Here is a 15,289-nt window from a genome sequence, read left to right as displayed (position 1 = left end):
GCCAACCAGCAGGGTGTCAGAGACCCTTGGGTCTGCCATGTTTTTCAAGATGGCAAGGACAAAGTCGTTCATCTCAGACGGGAAGAAGGGGCTCCCAAGTAGCTGAGGGAGAGAGGGAGGGAAAAAGCGTCACACTGAGCGCCCTGGCTGCAGGGACCGTGAGCTCTGCCGGCAACCAGAGCTCGCCGGTGGCCAGAATGGCCAGAGCTGCTGTGCTGACGCTGGGCTAAAGCCTTGGACTACTCCCTGCAGAGAGCTGGTGGCTCCCCGCAGCCTGATGGGCGGGAGGCCGTGCCATCCCCCGCCGCGGCTGATGGGCTGGTTCATCCCAAGCCTCCCGCCAGCCCCACGGCCAAGTAGCTGAGGGAGAGAGGGAGGGAAAAGGTGTCGCACTGAGTGCTCTGGCATGGGTAGCGCTGGCTCTGCCCCATCCAGAAGAGATACCATCTGCCTCGCCCTAAAAGAACGGCCCCATTCTCTCTGTCCCTGAAACAGCCTTCTTCGCCTTTGTTACTCAGGAGAGAACTGAAACTTTCTCTTAGAAACGTAGGTCTTTCTTCAGGAAAGATGCAATGTGTCCGGGAGGATTCCAAAGGACAAACATTTTACAGAAGTAAGATGTTCCACCCGTCGTCTTTTCATTTTTTGCTTCTTCCTGTTCTGCTCGTGGCTTTAGGCCGACACGCCTGTACGCAGGGAGGTCAAAGGCCTGGCAGGGGAATGGCCGCCCGCAGCCAAGGCAGACCGTCAGCCCCCGCCCGGACCTAACAGCGCAACCCCCGTCTTTCTGCTCGGGGCCGGCGCCGGGCGCTGCCGTGAGCGGAGCGGGCGGGGCCGGGCCTGGCGGCGGGAAGGGCCTCCCCTCAGGGAACGGCGGGCCCGCGGAGCGTTCTGGGAGCCGTAGTCTCCCCGGGGCCGTAGGCCGGGCGCCATCTTGTGCGCGGCGGCAGGCCCGGCGGCGCGGCTCCCACGCCAGCCCCCACCGGCGGTAGGGAGCGGCAGCATTCCCGGGGGGAGCGGGCGCTGTTCCCCGTCACCTGTCGGGACCGGGTGCCTGGGCAGCGGAGACCCTCCCGCCATGGCGACGCCCGCACGCCCAGCTCCTCCTCGACCTTCCTCCCGTCATGCACCGCGCGTCTCCGCCTGTTCCGGCCCAGCGCCGCGCGGTGATTGGCCTCTCGGGCGTCCTACCCGGAAGCGGGCGCCGCGGCAAGAGATTTGAACGGCAGCGGCCGCCCCGGGAGGCGGCTGCCGAGCCGGTGAGTGTAGCCTCCGGGCCCCGCTGCCCCGCAGCCCGTTAGCGGCTCCCGGCGGGTCTGCTGGCGGCAGGACTCTGGGGGGGCTGGGCGCCTTTCGCCGGGCCGCGCGGGCGGGCCCGCGAAAGGAGGCGGCGGCGGCGGCGGCGGCGTCTCCTTGGGTCTCGTTCGTTGCCCCGCGGAGGATACCGCCGGGTCGGGCGTGCTTGCCTCTTCGGCAGCGCAGTCGCCCGCTCTCGCTGGCAAGCGTTAGCCAGGAGCCCCCGTTAGACGGTAGCCGCCTGTGCCCGGGGCCTGCGGGCGCTCGGGCTGCCCCGTCTGGTGAATTTCCCGCTGGGGGTGTAGCGCTTGGTCATCAGCGCAGGTCGCCCCCCGCCCCGGCCCGCGCTGGGCTGCAGTAAATGCGTTTTCCGTTCCAGAGTCTGCTCAGCGTGGAGAAGCCCAAAGGCCGGCTGCAGTTTCTCCTCGCAGGGGCTGAGAAGAATTGCCAGGTCCCCGTTGCTCTCAGAATGGCTTTAGGTGATTATGAGGAAATTCTCAAGTGCTACGAATCACATGAAAGGACTGGGACAGGTAGGCCTGATCCGTGGGCACAACCCGATGCGCGCGCCCTGTCTGACCGCTCTCGTGCTTCCCTAAGCACACGTTAACTGTTGCTGTCGAATGCACGGGGCACGTTTCTGTTGTGTGTTTTGCGTGGCAGAGCTCTGGCAGTGTCACTGGAGGTGGGTGTCAGTGGTCGCTTCTTGCTCTAGTGAAGACGCTGCCCGCTGTGCGCGTGACACATTCGCTGCCCCTGTGAGATTACAGGCAAGAAAAGACGTCCTCACGCTGAGCTTTCAAGGTCTCTTTTTCCGGTTCTAGGTGGGTTTGCTGATTATTTCGATGTTCTTCGGTGGCTCGACTCATGGGTGTGTGGGCACCTACGTGATGTACTTTCACCACTAGTTTCCCCAGCGGGTCAGCAATATCTTGCCATACTTGAGCAGCCCAGAGGGGTTTACCTCTGGGTTTGCCTGTGCTGCCAGTTGCTCTGCTTCCAGTGCCTCTGGCCTTCTTGTGGGGCTGCCACCACTGGTGGGGCCACTCTCCACCCCTCCCGGCGCCCCGAGCGTGCCTGGGGGAGGAACTGCCGCTCTGCTCAGCAGCAGAAGGCCCCACTGGGCCTTCCGTGGGGCCCTGCGAGGCCCGGGAGAGGCCCTGGGGCTCTTGGTGGGGACCGCTTGGCCCAGCTCATGCTCCTGAGAGGGCCGGAGAAGCCCTGGGGTTGCCTGGAGGGCAGCAGGGCCCTGCCCGTGCCCCAGACAAGCCCGGCTGCTGCGTCCGGGTATGGAATTGGCCATGTCCACCAGCTATCCCCAGGGTGTTCAGCCTCCTGAGCTGGGAGATAAGGATGGAGAGCAGAACAACCCACCCATAACCCAGGAGGAAGTAGCCAATGACCTGCTTCTGCACCCAGACGCACAGAAGTCTATGGGGCCGGATGGGATTCACCCAAGAGTACTCAGGGAGCTGGCGGGAGAGCTCACCAAGCCTCTCTCCATCGTTTATCAACAATCCTGGTCAACAGGGCAGGTCCCAGATGCCTGGAGGGTGGCTAATGTGACGCCCATCTACAAGAAGGGTCGGAAGGAGGATCCGGGGAACTACAGGCCTGTCAGCCTGACCTCGGTACCAGGAAAGATCATGGAGAGGATCATCTCGAGTGAGCTCTCACGGCAAGCGCAGGGCAGCCAAGGGATCGGGGCCAGCCAGCATGGCTTTAGGAAAGGGAGGTGCTGCTTAACCAACCTGATCGCTTTCTGTGACCATGTTACCCGCCTTCTGGATGCGGGGAAGGCTGTGGACGTTGTCTGTCTGGACTTTGGCAAGGCCTTTGACACCGTCCCCCACAGCATTCTCCTGGAGAAGCTGGCGATCCATGGCATAGACGAGTGTACTCTTTGCTGGGTTAAAAACTGGCTGGCTGGCCGTGCCCAGAGAGTTGGGATTCTAAATATGCGTATGGAGTAGTCCACACTTTTGGAAAAATTTGGGAGGAAAGAGGTTTAATTAATACCCAAGGAAGGAATCTAATACATCAAGAACTAATAGTGAAAATTTTAAAGGCGTTAAGAAAACCAAAGGAGATAGCAGTGGTACATGTGAGAGGACACCAAAAGGGATTAGATTATCGAACCAGAGGGAATAACCTAGCCGATAGAGAGGCCCAGGAAGCAGCCCTGAGGACTCACGTCGCTAAAATTAATGTAGTACAAGTACAAGGAGACATTAGTGAAAAAGAACTAGAGGAGAAAGAAAAGAAATTTACCCCTGAGGAACAGGCAAAATTAGAGAAAATAGGAGCTAAGTTAGAACAGGGAAAATGGATGCTGCCCGACGGGCGAGAGATGTTGCCAAAAGCTTATGCCAGGCAAATATTAGAACGCTTACACACACAAACACATTGGGGTACAAAGGCGATAAGTGATCATTTCCTTAAACAATTTGGCTGTATTGGGATTTTTGAAATAGCAAAGCAAATCAGGCGAGGATGTTTAACTTGTCAAAAAGTAAACAAGAAAGTGTTTCGACAAGCAGCCACGGGAGGAAGGAAAACAGCTTATAGACCTTTTGAAAGAATACGAGTCGATTTTACTGAATTGCCTAAGGTAGGGAGAATAAAATATTTACTAGTACTAGTAGATCATTTAACACAATGGGTAGAAGCTTACCCTGTAGCGCGAGCTACGGCACAGATGGTAGTAAAAATCTTATTAGAACACTTAATACCTAGATATGGGATAATCCAGTATATTGATTCTGATCAGGGCGCACATTTTACTTCTAAAATAATAAAATTATTATGTCAATCATTAGGTATTCAATGGGAATACCACACTCCGTGGCACCCACAAAGCTCAGGGAAAGTAGAAAGAATGAATCAAACAATAAAACAGCAATTGGCTAAATTAATGATTGAGACACAGATGTCCTGGACGAAATGCCTACCATTGGCACTATTAAACATAAGAACTAAGCCACACAGTGAGACTGGATTATCGCCATATGAAATGTTATATGGAATGCCTTACTCCCAAGGGATGCCCCTGGGGAACAATGTGGTTGAAGATTATAGTATCCAAAAATATATAATATCCATTGGAAAAAGGTTAAAAGAACTACGAGAGATTGGGATGATGGCTCAAACACCACCATTAGGATTTGACACATGTGTCGTGAGTGAAAGGTCCAGTGAAGGAGTGGAGAGTCACATCTGAGCCCGGAGAAGCCAAGCTAACCATCAGCCGAACTTAAAGAGACCTTCATCAAGAAGCATAAGCCAAGTTGCTGTGGGAATTTCATTGTAACTACTCCTGTAGAATTAGTGGACAGGGATAAATACCTATTAGGAAAGGTGATTTAGTCCATTGTGTAAACGGTGCTGTTTATTTTTAAGGGCAAAGTGTTCTACATGTTTTAAAATATATCATTTTCCAAAAAAGAAGTCAAGGATCTAGGAAACAGTTTAGAATTTTTGTGCATTCGCTGTGGGGCCACCACTCCCCTATATAACCTACCATGGGTTAGGCTTTATTGTTGTCAATTTAATCAAAGAGTGCTTCTTGATTAAAGGTTACCCCTTAAAAGATTAAGGAAGAGGGCAAGACCGGAGGGGAACGAGTGGTGCGGCTTGAAAGGTCTGCCAAGGGCTGCAACCCCTTCGGGCTGTGACCGCCGATCACTATGGCCCTGACCGGACCGCTTCTGGTCCTCTTTGGGGTAAGCTCCTTGACTCTGGTTATGGCAAACAACTGCAGCCAGTGCGTAGGAACTACTAGGAGGGGACGGGTAAGTTCCCAGACTTTGGTTTATAATATCGAAATAAAAGAAAGAATAAGGGAATCGGTACAGCACAGACTACTATTTAACTCATTTTATCATGAAATAGAAACAGGAGTGGAATATGAAATTCCCACAGTTGCTAAAAATCTCTTTGTAAATCTTGCTGAAAACATTGCTAAGTCATTAAATGTAACTAATTGTTATGTTTGTGGTGGAACAAGCCAAGGTGAACGATGGCCATGGGAGGCTATGGAGAGCAACATTAGTAATCCTCAAATATGGAAAACAATGCGAGACAAAATACCAAGATGAGAACTGCTTTGTACCAAAATCGCTTAGCCTTGGATTATTTGCTAGCACAAGAGGGAGGTGTTTGTGGGAAGTTTAACCTTAGTAATTGTTGTTTAGAAATTGATGATGAAGGGGAAGCTGTAAATGAACTTGTAAAAGAAATGAAGAAAATTGCACATGTCCCAGTTCAGACTTGGACTGGAGTCGACCTAGAAGGATTCTGGGAAAACTTTACGGGAGGTGATTGGCTTACTAAAATCGGGATTGTTATATTGGGGGCATTTGCAGGATTGTTAATAATTCCATGTTTTATACCTTGTTTTATTAGACTAATACACTCAGTTATACAAGGAACGCAGATGGCTACAGAACCTGTTGATTCAGAACCAGGGAAAGAGAAAACTCTTTCCCTGATGATACTAAAGACAAAAGAAGATTCGAAACTAACACCCATTCGGCAAGTATTAACTCGGTTGGCAACAAAAACACGAATCAATGCCATAGAAAAAGAAAATGGGGGATTGTGAGATGTGCTTAACTGATTCGTGTCAGTGTGGAACAGTGTTAGGGCCACAGGGTGAAGTGTGACCTTTGACTGTTTTGTCTGTCTGGCCGCAGATGAGACGGTGTGTCTGTCGTGTCTGTGTTTTGCAGGAGCCACCTGGCGAACATTCTAGAATACCACCTTAAACTGGTCCTGTTGTTATCTGCATAGTGACCTGTAAGGGGGGGGATACACCCATTTTTGGCAAGGGCCAACCATTTTAGAGGCAGTTATGAATATGTATTAGTATAGGAGATATAAACCAAAAATGGGGTCTGTAAGGTGTGTGTCTTGGTTGGGCAGGGACCCCAGGCACACCCAGCGCTGTTTGCTTGCCTTTGTTCCTTTAATAAATTATAAATTCTAATTGGAATCCTGTTTGCGATTAAATCATTTATCACAATGGGGTGAAATCCTCTTGGCGGCCGGTCACCAGTGGTGGCCCTCAGGGCTCAGTTTTGGGGCCGGCTTTGTTTAATGTCTTTATCAATGATGTGGATGAGGGGATTGAGTGCACCCTCAGTAAGTTTGCAGATGACACCAGACTGGGTGGGGGTGTTGATCTGCTTGAGGGTAGGAAGGCTCTCCAGAGGGACCTGGACAGGCTGGATCGATGGGCCAAGGCCAACTCTATGAGGTTTAATAAGGCCAAGTGCCGGGTCCTGCATTTCGGTCACAACAACCCACAGCAACGCTACAGGCTTGGGGCAGAGTGGCTGGAAAGCTGCCCGGCAGAAAAGGACCTGGGGGTGCTGGTGGACGGCCAGCTTAACATGAGCCAGCAGTGTGCCCAGGTGGCCAAGAGGGCCAACAGCATTCTGGCTTCTATCAGGAATAGCGTGGCCAGCAGGAGCAGGGAAGTGATGGTGCCTCTGTACTGGGCACTGGTGAGGCCCCACCTCGAGTGCTGTGTTGAGTTCTGGGCCCCTCTGCACAAGAGGGACATTGAGGTGCTGGAGCGTGTCCAGAGGAGAGCTACCAGGCTGGTGAGGGGTCTGGAGACCAGGGCATATGAGGAGAGGCTGCGGGAGCTGGGCATGTTTAGCTTGGAGAAGAGGAGGCTGAGGGGAGACCTCATTGTCCTCTACAACTCCCTGAAAGGAGGGTGGAGAGAGGTGGGGGTTGGCCTCTTCTCCCAGGGGAATAATGACAGGACCAGAGGAAATGGCCTGAACTTGCGGCAGGGGAGGTTTAGGTTAGATATTAGGAAGAATGACTTTACTGCAAGAGTGGTCAGGCACTGGAACAGCCTGCCCAGGGAGGGGGTTGAGTCACCATCCCTAGAGGTGTTTAAGAAATGTCTAGATGTGGCACTTCAGGGCATGCTCTAGTGACAGAGATTGTAGGTTGTTTGGTTGGACTCGATGATCTCCAAGGTCTTTTCCAACCATGAAGATTCTGTGCTTCTAAGATCAGGAGGGGGATGCCCTCAGCGTAGGAGCTTCCTGGGGGAATGGAGATCCTCTAGGGGTCGGGCAGCAGATTCGGTGAGCCCTTTTGGGTGAGGGGACACTGCAGGGTTCAAACAGACCCAGAAGTTTCTGTGGGTTCCTGGGGCCGGCTTCTGAGCACAGCTGCCAGATGTGCCAACAGAGGTGATGCTCACCTGGATCTCCTACATGCAATCAGGGAAAAAAGGATCAGGGCTGTGATAATGGAGTGGCAGCCTTGGCTGCAGTGTCCATGAAGTAGCGGGTTCTCAGCTCCCCAGGGGAGCAAGCAAGGAGAGACACAGAGTGCAGACAGCAGGTCTCAGAGGGGAAGACTCTGAAGTAACAACCGAAAGGCCGCAAGAAGGTCTCCCCGGAGCCTTCTCTGCTCCAGACGGAACAGCCCCAACTCTCTCAGCCCGTCCTCACAGCAGAGGGGTTCCATCCCTCCGATCGTTTCTGTGGCATTCCTCTGGCCCGTTCTGTGAGGCAGCAGCAGGAATGCAGGGAGCTCTGCCTGGGGACAGACAGACTCGGCTGGGAGCTGAGGCGTCAACAGGAGAGGACAGAACAACCTGGGAAACTGGCAGCTTTGTGGCGGGTGAACGTCTGCTCCAGACTTCATACCAACAAACAAGCAACAGCTAGTCAGGGATGTAAAAGCCAGGGCTAAGAAGGTAGAGTTGAGGCTCCTGAGAGACAGGAAAAAGGCCGAGAGCAGGAGACGTCTGGAGAGCAGGCTTTGGCCTGCTGGGGGACTGGCTTGGAAGAATCCTGTGGGATACGGCCCTGCGGAGAAGCAGGGTGCGGAGGGCTGCTTGAGGATCTCCTCTTCACGCTCCACAATGGCCCGCCTTGACATTCAGAAAGGACGGCGTGGATGAGAAAGAAGCTGCTGACAAAACCCAAGCCTGAAGAGGAAGCACAGAGGAGGTGGAAGCTGGCTGCCTGCCAGCCTCAGGGGTTTTGTGTTTCCATACCGGAGACAGGCAGTTGTGTGTGCGTGTGCTTGTTTATGTGGGGGGGAACTGAGGGATGAGGAGATCCTGGGGCCGGCTTCTGGATAGAGGATGTAAAACCAGCTCCTGGAGGGATCCATTTTCTCTGTGTGTCTCTACAGGTCTGTATTTCCCACTGACGTAGTCTGCCATACAGGCAGCGCACCGTACCAATACCCTCCCTGGTATTTTGGTGATGGTTGTCATGGTACTTCCTACTTGAGTCGGAAATTCTATTGAACTAGTACCTCCTTTAATTGTCTATCGTGGCCTGCAACTCCTCAGGTTATCTTGTGAGAGACAGCACCACCAGGGTGAGCCATCAGCATAGAAACATTGACAGCTGAGCAAATGGATCTTCATTCCAGGGCAATGGAGCTTCACTTCAGGGGAACCGTGAGAAACTCTGGGATATGGCCAAGAGAAACCTCCAGAAGTTTACAAGGAGAAGTGTCCGGTCCTGCACTGAGGGGGAGGAAGGTGCATCAGAGCCCGCTGGGACCTAACGTGCTGAGCAGTGGTCCTGAGGAGAAGGTGCTGGGAACTGGAGTGGCCCCCCAAAGAAAAGTGTCCCCCTGTGTGCAGCTCCCCATTTTGGAGGAGTGGGGAGGAACTGGAGAGTGCCCAGAGGAGGTCTGCCCAGCTGTGGTTCAGCGTATAGTGTCGGAGGATGTCGGAGTGGGAGACGGACCCGGAGTAACGATGGAGTCTCAATATGAGTATGATCGTTCTCCCTTTATTCAAGTTTTCACAGAGTATATATAGACAGGCAATAAGAGCACGCGCTAGCGGCAGCTATATGATTGGCTTACAGTCTCTTTTCACGCGCTGTCCATGCAGTTCATTCACAGATCAGATTGGTTACAAGAATTCACATAGTAAATTGCTTAGTCATTAGCACAACATGTTTTCTACCTTCTCAGTTCCCGTTTTTCCCATGTCCTAATTCCATTTTCTACCACCTGTTTTGCCCTTAATCCAATCTCTCACAGTAGGGAGGCTGGCTCACGTGACCATTTTCTCTCAGACACATTCCTACAATCCCCCCTTTTTCTTCTTGAGCCAGCCAGACCTTATGCATGGCATTTTCTATCATGTCAGTCACTTTGCGGAGAACACATGAGGCTACCATAATCAATAATAATATAACCAACAGTAGCATGAGCCCTTGCTTTAGTAAGTCTGATAACCATCCCGTTATACCCCATGAGTTTGACCAATCATCGAAACCATTTTTGACCGCTTTTAATTTGGACATGTTATCCTTGTTGTGACGCTCTTAGCAGGTTATATACTAAACACAATTAAAAACAGAATCAAAAAGAACCCTGCTAAGGCAATAAATACCCAGATTCCTAAATTTAGCCCAGAAAGCCAATTTCTTTGGATTTACCCACGAGAAATCCTTTTGTAATATTTCAAATACATTGCGGTTGCTGACAGCACGAGCGACCCTGGAAAAACAATCGTGGCAACATTTCGATCATCATAGTTACTGGTTTTGAAAAGGTATGTGACAAAAATACCCACTCTAATGCAGTCAGGCTCTTTGCATCATCCCACTGTCCTATCAGGGCATAAAGTTGAAATTCTTGTAGGAAGGTGTTCAATGTGTCTTGCAGCAGTAGTAGACTATATCTTATCTTTCAACATGCTGTGATGCCTTCGGAGCTGTTGGGGTTAATGAACATAAAACTTACGGGGGGGGCGGGGGGGAGGGCAGACACAGTGCTTCAGGGCATCCCCTGTACCTTCAAAGTGTGCTCATGTCTCTCTCCCCCTCTCTGACCCGAGACAGCCTCCTTATATCCTGCACTGGATTGAGTGGAGAAGTACAGGCTAGAGTCGCTGCATGCATGGCCAGTGCACACAGCGAGTCCCACCAGACTCTCCTGCGCTGGATCGAGTAGAAAAGTACAGGCCAGAGTCGCTGCACACGTGGCCAGTGTATGCAGCGAGTCTCACCAAACTCATGATCCAGCTTTGCTAACAGCAGCTGTCTGATACGTGACTACATTGTTGTAATCCCTTCTTGTTATCTTCTTCTGTGAAGGTCAGGTTCTCATGGATACACACATAGTTTTTAGAGCAACATATTCTACAACTCGTACAAGGATACGATGCAAAGCGGCATTTACAGCTGATCGTATAATGCTTATTAAACACGGCAAACAGCGTACTAAACATAACAGACAAATTCCTTCCACACAGGCAATGAGTATAATTTGCTTCAACCAACCCCACCCCCAAGTCCATCCAGCAAAGAGATTTCACCCCGTGGTCTCCACAAGTTGCTGGTTCGGTCGGTGCAGTTCCTGCAGCTGGGCATGGATGGATGTGGAGTGGTCACTTAGATTCATACAGTACAGTCCTTTAAAATCTTGACAACCATGTCTGTGAGCTGAAAGCAAAAAATCAGTAGCAGTTCTGTTTTGCAACATCGCATATCGAATACTATCTACATCTAGCGATAACTCAGAAATAGCTGTACTAGTAGCATTGTTAAACTTATCCTTGGCAGCAAGAGAGTCCTTGTTATCACGAATCCTTGGCAGCAAAAGAGTCCTTATTAGCAAGAGCGCATGCAGACTCCCTGTTCTTGCTGGTGCTGTGCTTTGATCTTCTTCCACAACAGGCCAAGATTCCCAAGCAGCTGGATAAGGTGTCTGTGAGTCCATTACAGGCTTATGTCATCCAAATGTTTTTCTTGCCAGCACCCGAGACTGAATAACAATTGGTGTGATATCTGTGTTTTCCAGCACCCAGGTGCGAGTCCCTTGAGTGTATTTACAGTCCTCCTCACCGATTTTCCGTTGCTTTCCCATATTCCACCCCCTTGCTCAAGAGACCGCTTCTGCTGGGTTCATTTTAGTCTCGCAGGGTATAACACAGAGCAATCTACTAAGGCATGCAATAACATAGACACATAGGAAAAAACCAAAAACATATCTCTATGGTACTGCTTTGAACCAGGTGTCCTATTTCTCTTTTTCTGATGCTTTCTCGTAATGTGTAAGGCATACTTTTGTGCTAACGTGGCACATTTCCCATCTAATTGTTCCTGTTTGGTTTCTTTTTTTTTTTTTTTTTCTTTTTTTTTTTTTCCCATCACTTACGACTGACATAAAAGTCTGCCTTTGCAACAAGAGCTCAGTTTCTCATTTTTCCTTAAGTTTCTCATTTTCATACAGAGCATCCTATAGATTTTGGCTCGACTCCTTTTCCCAATCAACCATGACCTTATAGACAAACAACAAACAACCAGCGATACGCCCTGCATGGGCAAGCCGTTCCCGAGAGTGTAAACGTGTCGGCTCATGAAAACTCCCCCAATATTTCAGGACTTCCATCGGTTCTACAGCCCATCCTGGTGTATCTACCTGGGGTGCGCTCGCCTTACGTCTAAACACTGTGTATATACAAACTTCTTCACTTGATGGAGTGTCAGCCCTAGATGCATACGAAAACAGTACCACACCGGGCAGAACACTTGCTCAAGTGGAGTCACCTAACGACACTGCACACAACAAAAAGCAAACAGTAGCACACATGCTGATCAGCAGGTATAAGCTGGCGCCCACACACACTTACACAGCAGACATACAAAACCAGCACTTCTATCTCAGGGAGACGACTGGGGAGGGGAGGGGGCGAGGCGGGCAATGTCAGGAGCAAACAGCTCCGGCTCTGTCCTTCTCTGCTGACATTCTGCCTCCTCCATCGGCCTCAGGTGGAGCAGAGGGGATCAGCAGGGGATCGTCCCGGACCTTCGGACCTGGCCTGTTCGATCCCCCTCCCATGGGTTGTAATGCTGCAAAAGCCCCGGCTGCTGTGGCTCGCTCCGCGTTCATATCTTGTAAGGTCGATAACACCAACCACCACGTCGTCGCTAACGGTGATGCCTCTTTGTCTCCTTTACTTATCATTTCCCACAGTTTTTTCCCAACAGCCTCCCATATTTCTGGTTTAAAAGCTGTCTGGGGCTCTGGTGCAAATCCGTTCTCTCTGCACCAGGTTAACAACCTTCGGAGCATACGCTCATCGTATTTCACCCCTCTCTTAGAGAGGATATGCAGGAGAAGTCTTAATATAGCCCCTTCTTCTTTTGTTACTTGTTGCCCCATCTCCTGCCCCGGCTTAATCAGTTTGAGCAACAGTTTCGCTGGTGTTTCAATCCCTCCCTTAGAGAGGATCCCAGCGAGTAGTGTGGCCGCAGCTTCTGTTTCCATAGCTGCGCCTGGGAGGTGAGGAGCGACCTCACGCCGTTGTCTGCTCCCGCTGATGCGCCCAAGCAGCACGTCTCCCAGCCGAAGTTTCCCACTCCCCTCCTCTAGCTGCTTACCGCAGTCTCGGAGAACTCAGTCGCGCTGAACCATCCTCTGCTACCAGATGTCGGAGGATGTCGGAGTGGGAGACGGACCCGGAGTAACGATGGAGTCTCAATATGAGTATGATCGTTCTCCCTTTATTCAAGTTTTCACAGAGTATATATAGACAGGCAATAAGAGCACGCGCTAGCGGCAGCTATATGATTGGCTTACAGTCTCTTTTCACGCGCTGTCCATGCAGTTCATTCACAGATCAGATTGGTTACAAGAATTCACATAGTAAATTACTTAGTCATTAGCACAACATGTTTTCTACCTTCTCAGTTCCCGTTTTTCCCATGTCCTAATTCCATTTTCTACCACCTGTTTTGCCCTTAATCTAATCTCTCATAGTAGGGAGGCTGGCTCACGTGACCATTTTCTCTCAGACACATTCCTACAGTATAGTGCACATGCGCTGCGTGGGGAGGCTGAGGAATGTGGGCTTCTTTGCCCCTTTGGCCCCATGGTGGAGAGGCTCTGGGCAGGACAGGGGTTGCTCGAAGGACGGTTTCAGAGATGATGGGGCTTTTCTTCTTCATGGGAGACCGCACGAGAAAGAAAGAATGCCAGAACTTGTAGCTTGGGAGGTTTAAACAGGAAACGGGAGAAAGAAACGTCACTCCAAGGGCAGCGCTGTGGAAAAGGCGGCCATCCAGAAAGAATGTGGATCAGCCCGTGGCTTTGTGTCTAAAGACATATCCCCGAAGGATGGCGAGACTTCAGAAAGCTTAGTGAGTTGCTCAGGCGGGAGCAAGGTGGAGAAGCAGGGGAGACGTCTGCAGCCTGCAGGGAATATGCCCAGGTGTGGAACACAATAGGACAGCCTGCGGTGGTTTCAACAGTGTGGGGCTGTTGAAATGTGAAAAGCCCCCAAGAGATCCAAGGTCTTAATCTCCGTGTCTGTGACTGTCACCTCTGCCACTGATGCCTATAAGGAGTACAAGAGCCTGATGGCCTCCTCGTCCCCACCTGGGAGCCTGGGAGGTGTCCTGCTGTCATTCTGCACGTGTCATTGCACCTCCCTTCCCACATCATCCGCATGGAAGAGCAACTTGGAAGACATCATCCTGTTTATGGAACAGGTCATCCTGAGTGCCATTATGTGGCACATGAAGAACAACCAGGCGATCAGGCACAGTCAGCATGGGTTCATGAGAGGCAGGTCGTGCTTGACAATCCTGATCCCCTTCTAAAACAAGGTGACCCGCTGAGTGGATGAGGGAAAGGCTGTGGATGTTGTTCACCTGGAGTTTAGTAAAGCTTCTTGACACAGTTTCCCACAGCGTTCTCCTGGAGAAATTGGCTGCCCATGGCTTGGATGGGCGTACGCTTCGCTGGGTGAAAAACTGCTGGGACAGCCGGGCCCAATGAGTGGTGGTGAATGGAGCTCAATCCAGTGGGCGGCCGGTCACAAGTGGTGTTCCCCAGGGCTCAGTACGGGGGCCGATTCGCTTTAAAATCTTTATCAATGATCTGGACGATGGGATCGAGTGCACCCTCAGTAAGTTCACAGATGACACCAAGTTGGGTGTGAGTGTCGACCTGCCCAAGGGTAGGAAGGCAGGAGAAGAGGAAACGGCATCAAGTTGCACCAGGGGACGTTTAGATTGGACGTCAGGAAAATTTTTTACACTGAAAGGGTTATTAAGCATTGGAACAGGCTGCCCAGGGAAGTGGTGGAATCACCATCCCTGGAGGTATTTAAAATTAGGCGGGTAGACGTAGTGCTTAGCGACATGGTTTAGTGATGGTTTTTGTCAGTGGTCACATCCCTATATGGTGTATGTAGGTGTTTGCAGCCTTGTGCAGGAGGAGTTGGGCATATTAGAATCCAAGCATCATAGAATGGTTCAGGTTGGAAGGGACCTAAAAGATCATCTAGTCCAACCCCCTGCCGTGAGGAGGGACGTCTTTCACTAGTTCAGGTTGCTCCAAGCTCCTGACCTTGGACACGTCCAGGGATGGGGCATCCACAACTGCTCTGGGCAACCTGTTCCAAGGTCTCACCACGCTCATCATAAAGCATTTCTTCCTTATGGCCAACCTAAATATAACCTCTTCCAGTGTAAAGCCATTGCCCCTTGTTCTGCTATTACAGGCCCTGGTAAAAAGTCTCACTCCATCTTTCTTGGCCTATGACCACTGTGATTTCATCTGCAAACACTGTGGAGAGAGCCCAGAGATCTCCCAAGACAGGGTTTGGAGGCCTCAAGCACTTGACCAGTATCTAGAGGCTGAGAGCCCTGGGCTCAGTGGTTTGGAGACTGGGGACGGTATAGGAGGAGCCTGAGCGTGCTGGAAGGGTGCTTTCAGAGCTGGCGGAGCTTTTCTTCCTAGTGGAAAACAGCCTGAGAAAGAAAGAACTCCCCAACATGCAGGTGGGGAGGTGCAGCCTGGCCACGAGGAGAAAGAAACGTCACTCCAAGGGCAGTGCTGTGGTGCAACACGCCACCCAGAAGGAGTCTGGATCAGCCCAAGGCTTTGTGTTTCAAGGAAGAGCCAGGGAGGATGGAGAGATCTCAGCAAAGGAAGGTGACAGCAAGATGGGGCAGCCGGGTGGATGACTGCAGCCTGC

At 51.3% G+C, this 15,289-nt stretch overlaps 1 protein-coding gene and 1 long non-coding RNA gene across 5 annotated transcripts; one reads left to right on the top strand and one right to left on the bottom strand.

Moving 5' to 3' along the window:
* Nucleotides 1-928: 928 nt before the first annotated feature.
* Nucleotides 929-9,244, top strand: LOC134509779 (uncharacterized). Of its 4 annotated transcripts, none has more exons than XM_063322354.1 (3): nucleotides 929-1,259; nucleotides 1,676-1,829; nucleotides 8,713-9,244. In XM_063322354.1, exons 1-3 carry the CDS (start codon nucleotides 1,125-1,127, stop codon nucleotides 8,742-8,744), a joined length of 321 nt encoding a protein of 106 aa, XP_063178424.1. In that variant the 5' UTR covers nucleotides 929-1,124; the 3' UTR covers nucleotides 8,745-9,244. The 4 variants fall into 4 exon arrangements, 3 of the variants coding, with proteins under 3 accessions (XP_063178424.1, XP_063178423.1, XP_063178425.1); XM_063322353.1 differs by lacking the exon at nucleotides 8,713-9,244 and adding an exon at nucleotides 2,121-6,995; XM_063322355.1 differs by lacking the exon at nucleotides 8,713-9,244 and adding an exon at nucleotides 5,701-6,994.
* Nucleotides 9,065-12,907, bottom strand: LOC134509780 (uncharacterized). Its single transcript, XR_010069431.1, has 2 exons — nucleotides 12,687-12,907; nucleotides 9,065-10,745 (listed from the first exon to the last, which is right to left on the bottom strand). It is a non-coding gene; the product is annotated as an uncharacterized LOC134509780 (long non-coding RNA).
* Nucleotides 12,908-15,289: the final 2,382 nt, after the last annotated feature.

Source organism: Chroicocephalus ridibundus, unplaced genomic scaffold, assembly GCF_963924245.1.
Source record: "Chroicocephalus ridibundus unplaced genomic scaffold, bChrRid1.1 SCAFFOLD_394, whole genome shotgun sequence".
NCBI lineage: Eukaryota > Metazoa > Chordata > Aves > Charadriiformes > Laridae > Chroicocephalus > Chroicocephalus ridibundus.
The sequence above is the reverse complement of the archived record's forward strand: the minus strand, read 5'-3'. Positions and strand labels throughout refer to the sequence as shown.